The 6,206-nt window shown below is 43.8% G+C and overlaps 1 protein-coding gene across 1 annotated transcript in view; it reads right to left on the bottom strand.

Moving 5' to 3' along the window:
• Positions 1-6,206, bottom strand: part of DNAH10 (dynein axonemal heavy chain 10) — a gene marked incomplete at its 5' end in the record, with an annotated part of 54,246 nt that overhangs the window by 1,653 nt on the left and 46,387 nt on the right. The window contains 10 exons of the mRNA XM_029084869.1: positions 170-350; positions 578-745; positions 830-1,041; positions 1,445-1,576; positions 2,052-2,223; positions 2,938-3,033; positions 3,414-3,623; positions 4,755-4,955; positions 5,335-5,518; positions 5,761-5,915. Of these exons, the coding sequence (XP_028940702.1) occupies positions 170-350; positions 578-745; positions 830-1,041; positions 1,445-1,576; positions 2,052-2,223; positions 2,938-3,033; positions 3,414-3,623; positions 4,755-4,955; positions 5,335-5,518; positions 5,761-5,915 (1,711 nt within the window). The remainder of the gene's footprint in view (positions 1-169; positions 351-577; positions 746-829; positions 1,042-1,444; positions 1,577-2,051; positions 2,224-2,937; positions 3,034-3,413; positions 3,624-4,754; positions 4,956-5,334; positions 5,519-5,760; positions 5,916-6,206) is intronic.

Below are 6,206 nucleotides of genomic sequence, written 5' to 3' on the forward strand. Positions count from 1 at the left end.
TGAAATCACATGGACTGGGAAATGCAAAACCAAGGCAACTGTCTGCAGAGGTATAATCTAGGTAATGTACTCGGTGTCCCAGGCCATTTCTCTCTTCTCTCTCTCTCTCTGACTAGTTAACTACTTAACTACTTAACTGTTTTTGCCAAATAATGCTAAAAGCACCTACCTTGAGTAGACCCTTCAGTGATCTCTTCTGCAGTCCTGTACGTGGTCACCTCTGTGTAGAGGGTGGAGTGATCCAGGGGCCACTTGTTTTTTCTGCAGGTGGCTTGAACAAGAGCAGTCAGGTAGGACTCTGGGATGTGCAGGCCTGAGAGCCACATCACCTTGGGCTCACACTCCTTGACCTGCAATCACAGAAGACAAGCTGCAGCACCTGGTCCTCCCACCACACCTGGTACTCAGCCCAGAGGCCAGTGCTCCTAAAGCCTAGCCAGGGGCTAGCCCATCCTGCCAGTGATTCATTATCGTTCTAGAGGGTGACTGACATCAGTCCAAGTAACTTGTCTAAAGCAAAGTGTGCCCAGCACATCATGCAGATCAATGAAACACAAAGTGTTCTGGAGGTGCTCACCCAGCTGCTGTACTGGTTATACCGAGCTCTGAAGAACATAATCCAATTTCCAAGTGTTTTGAGCGTGTCAGGGGCGAGCCGCCGCCAGATTCCAGGAATCTGCGCATTAAAGAGGGCCCGAGCCACATCATCCAGTTCACTGCTCATTCCAACTTCCCCAGCCAAGGCCTGGAAAGACAGTGAGAGTCTGAGTGCCAGCCTGGGGCAGGTGGAGCCTGACTGATCTCCTCTGGTAGCTGTGTTCCCACTTACACGCTGCAGTTCAGCCAGGGACTTTGCCATTCGAACAATCAGCTTATTAAAACGTTCCAGTTCCTGCAGCAGCACCACAGTCGTAGGGGATATGTCGGGGCCAAAACCTTTCCGTATCTGGTCAAGATCAAACACTTGTGGTATTTTGTTTTCTATATCCTTAGCAACATTGGCAATATACTCATCTCGACTGATTCCTGTACCAGTTTCACCTGAAACAAAAATGGTTTAGTGAGACTAAATCTGCACAGGTCCCCCCTTCTGTTTTTAATTCTCTAAGAGAACGTGGAGAGCTGACTCACCTTTTGGCATCGAAGCCCCCACCCTCTGCAGCCCCCACATTTGCACCAGAAGATTCCCCGTGTGCCCCAAGCTGTGCTTCTGGGCACGTGCTGAACCACGTCCACTCTGGCAGGGATAAGCAGTTCAGCTGCTTCGCTCACCTCCCCGGCCCCGCTGCGTCGCTGCCCCAGCTCCCCAGGGCCGTGCCAAGGTCCCGCCGTGCCCCTGGGATCACGCAGCTCCCCGGCAGGGTGCAGGCAATCCCCACGGTGAGGTGCTCCCACCTCATTGTTTCTTATTCACAAAACCAGTTCAAAGTAAAGGAGAACATACCTGTTTGAGGCTGCAGCTCAAGAAGGTGAGACCATATATCGCGAACTGCTTGTGTGTAGTAGCCAATCTCAGCGTTCGCATGAAGACCAAACACCTCTGGAGTATTAGCAAGTGGCAGAGATTCTATCGCCTCTGCAACACACACAAAAATCTCTTCCTGAAGGTGCAATATCTTAAATTACAGCTACCAGGCAAGAAGGAAGAGTGCAGTGACTTTTTTTTGTTACTATGCTATAGCATATATATATATATATATATATATATACACACATAACAAAAAGCTATAGCATATAACAAATATAGTAACAAAAATTACTGTATAGTAACAGAAAGTGTCAAATGCTATAGCTGGGTTAACACTGCGAGGATGGAATAAACATTTTTAAAGCATGAAATAAACACACACACACACACACACACACACTCTGCCTGAAGTTCCTTTCAACTTCTTATATCCAACAGTGAACATATGGAGAGAACGTATACTGTAAGTAGATGCTTTTTTAATGCTAATGGGTTGGTTTTTTTAATGATAACTTTTTTTTTTAATGTTAACTTTTTTGAAAAAAAAAATGCTAACTTATGTGGCAGGAAAAGCATTTCTTACCAACAAAGTCATCTTTTGTGGTCCCCTGTGGTATTTTATAATCAACCATGTCGTTTTTATAAAAATGAAACTCTTGGAATGTGTCAAATATGAAATCACCGAGGTACTCATCCATATAGACGGTCAGGATGCGACGATCAAAGCTGTCGATTGCACGCCCGCCGTACATGACCTAGGAGTGAGTTACATCAGTGTTACAGCACGGGCTTCTGGGGCAGCAAATACAGTTCTAACTCACTAAAAGGTCCTAAATGCTTTTGGCTTGTGCAGTGACTGTATCACTGTCTCCTTCAGGGATACCAACTCCATCTTCTTCCAGCCCCTCTCAAGGGGAAACAAGGAGGAAGTCTTTGGGCTTAGTCTGGAGATGGCTGCTGTGGAACACTCCTAATACCTGTGGAGTGATTTATGTGCAATGGTACCTTCCTCAGGTACCAGCTCTCACTCAGCTGCGATGAAATGCTGTAAAATAACAGCTTCCTGTAGGATTTCACGTCACAGCAGCTACACTGACCTGCTACAGCCACTGCTCATGTCCCATCCAGCACTGCAAGAGCTTTAGCACCCTGGCTGCACAGCTCTAATACTCCACTGTGCCAATAACACAGCAAAGCTGTGCTGCTCAGTACCTTTCATCAGAGGATCCCAAGGGCTCTCTCACTGAAAATTAATTAAGCACCGGAACTCCCCAGTTGTGCAGTTACACACAACGGCCCCGTTTCATTGAGACAGTGAGATTAAGTGAGTTGCTCAGGGCTGCACAGGAGTTTCAAGACAGCCCAGGAGAGATTCACAGCCAGCTTGACTGGCTGATACAGCCCATGCAGAGAGGAAACATCCTTTCTCTGGATTTCAAGTGTTCCTTAGTGACACTGCAGGCACTCACCTCACCAATAAGATATTTGAGACTGCTCCAGGGGATTTTATCATCGTTTTGTTGGAAAGCTTTTGTCAAGTATGTGTTAAGAATTTCCATGCAGACCTAATAAAGTTGTTGGAACATGTGAGATAAGAAGATTCATAAATCAGCTATACATATCCATAGATTGTATTTAACGTAGTTCTTGTTTGAAAACTTAACAATCATTTCTTTCTCAAATAATTAAAAAGTTAAGTATAAATCCTCTTAAGAAAAGAGGATTGCCATGAGAGAAGCAATAGAAACATGAAGGATTGGGAATCCGATTAATTTTTAGTGGGCAAAACTGACATTATAGAAGATTGGGAGTCTGTGTGAGTCACAGCAGCAGAAAAAAATGAAGCAAAATGTTATTGTGAGCAAGGATTAAAGACACATTATATGTTTTCAACAGCAATCTGAGCAACTCAAGAATATAAGAGCCGTTGTAATTATTTTCTTACCTGGAAATCAGATTCATTAAAATCATATGGTACGTTCCAGCCAACCTTCCCAAACTTCCTTCTCTCCTGAACCACAGCATGGAAAAATGCCAAGACGTAGACTAAGGGTTTAAAGGTGGGATGTGGGCACTGCTCTAAGGCTTCTTGGGGAATTCTGAAGTAGGTGGCTCTCATGTTCAGTTTCAGACCATTAGGTGGTTCTGTCACAACCTATCAAAATAATGAGGGAAACCATCAGTTACTGGATAGCCTCAGGAAAATAAGCTGTAAATCCATCACCCTAAGTAAGCTCTACAATGCAAGCTTGAAAATTTTGAACAGCTTTCCAAATTCATATCAGTATGGAATTTTTTATTGAGTAAAGACATGAAACTGTTCTTTTAAGTTTATCCAGGTAACACACACGTATATAAAGAGAAACTTGGTATTATTTATGATAATATTTATCATACTTGAAGATCTAATTTACTGAAATATCAGTACTTTCCACATTTTGGTGTGTCCTACATATCACCACAGTGAGGCTTAACAGTTTGATACAACTTCACTGATGATCAGACTGAGGCAGAACCAGCTTTTTCCAAGTGCTATAAAACCTTTGCTCTCACTGCTCATGAAAGCACATGTTTGCAGGATCTTAAAGATCCATTCATGCTCTCTCCTCCCCGCTGCAGCACTAAGCATTGCTGGAGCTGAATACTCCAGAGCTGTCATGGATACACTAGAGGACATGGTGGGTGGATCTGTCACGCTTTCAAAGCTGTGAAATAAAATAATGATGTTTACAGGACTGGTTCACCACAACAGAAGTAAAGCAGCCATAGAGAAGAACATTAGGACAGCATCATGGCTTGTGCCTTCAAATAATCAGCTCAGCTTGCTAGTGATAAATGCTGCAGCCTCAAGTAGCAGCTGGAAACCATTATCCTATTACAAGGTCTGCTCCACTGGCACTATTGCCAGGCTAGACACAGACCTCAGGTCTGCACTTCAGCATCAGGACTGACAGGACTATTTCTGTCTCGCTGGATATTCTGCACTTGTGGCAGCATTTGAATCTAAAGAGTATTTATCATGTTTCCAGGTTCACTCACAAATCCCTACTCTATTGCTTCAGAAAAAAAACCTAAACTGCTGAACAGTTTGCACCCAAAGGAAAAATCACCATAAGATAAACGGGCTGATGAAAAAAGGATTTGGCTTATAAAGACAGAAAGTTACTATGTGCAGCCCAAGTCAACATGCTGCATCCAGGTCATGCTCCTCCCAAAGCCCGGCTGTTTTGCTGAGTAAGAGCAGCAGGACATGCCCTGCTGATGGGGTTTCCCCACTGCACAGCACCTTTAAGGACTTCTGCAGGATTCCAATTGGGAAGCCCTTGGTCGGGTCAGTTGTCAGCCAGAGGCGAAAGTCTGGGTGAGGGCTTGTAATTTTCTCCAGGGCCTTTTCCAGATTGACAAGCCACCTCACCAGAAGGTGACAGTTCTGCAACATCAGCCACTCTCCATGGACCACCACACTCTCCAGCATCTGCAAAGCAATCTTAAGAGAGGGAAAGAACTGTCTGTGAGTAACTCTCCCTTTAACCTGTAAGCAAACTGCCTCTGATGGGTTAGTGCAATGGATTTCTTCCTGTCACCAATTAACCTTTGAAAGGCTGCAGAGTAACATCTTTTCAGCTCAACTACTTTTTAATAGATGACAATGTCATGGTGATTCTGAATCAGCCAAATGCCCCCTTTCACATTACAGGAAAGCATCATTCCCAGGCTGGCAAATTGTGTGCAAAGTAACTCACTTTAAAATGGAGCAGAGCTTTGGAAAGGAAATTTGAACAGAACCACAACATTAGGAGCGTATTTTGCAATTCACACACTAACTTCCTGCACACAGTATGTCCCCACCCTCCCACCAACATTACCTTTTCTTGGCCTTGTCCCATGGCCAGGAATTTGAGTCTATCCCTGCCAAGGCCTGTCCTCTCAGCCAGTTTCATGAGGTCACTGACAGGATCAGAGCCAGGACTTAAGATAAAAACAACTGGTGAGGAAGGGCTGCTCTGCTCAAAGATAGCGTCAAAGCTGATCACAGGGGGCTGCACATACCTGGTAGGAAAAGAAGCACAATAAACTGCTCATTTACACAAAAGCAGCCATCTTGTGTAAAAGATGACATTTATAGAAATACCAAACCTCACTGCAGACTGCACATGGAAATAATACAGAGACAAATCATGCTCTGTTGTTTAGGCAAATTACTAAGTCATTTACATAGTAGATTACAACTCCAGTTCTGTGTGAAATGCCTGAATGGTGGGATTCAGATTTGAAAGAAGAGAGTTACTTACTTCTCACTCATTGTCAGAGTAACATAGTCCGTTACTGCCCGATAGAGCCGGTCCACCCGGAAACACCGTAAAAGTAGGAGCTTCTGAAAGTTTGTGAGACTCTTCTGGTACTGCATGGGGAATGGCATCTGCTCCAGAGCATCTGTATCATACCACTGGCAAGAAAGGATGGGAGGCAATGCAAATAGATCAAATGGCTCCTTCAATTAAATTACTAGGAAAGCAGACAAAAGCAACTGGATTAACAAGGGGCCAACAGACACAAGAAGAACAAAGAACAAAGTCAATCAGCTGCAAATATTAAAAGATTAAGAGAATGTAAAAAAATTCAGCTTTTTCAGTATAAAATATTCAAGTCCAGAGACACATCTGTACTTGCATTTTATGTCAAGTAATTCTCTGAAGATACAGAAAACAGCATCTCAAGCAAAAAGTATTAACAGATT

Source organism: Antrostomus carolinensis, unplaced genomic scaffold (genome assembly GCF_000700745.2).
Source record: "Antrostomus carolinensis isolate BGI_N321 unplaced genomic scaffold, ASM70074v2 scaffold1230, whole genome shotgun sequence".
Lineage (NCBI taxonomy): Eukaryota > Metazoa > Chordata > Aves > Caprimulgiformes > Caprimulgidae > Antrostomus > Antrostomus carolinensis.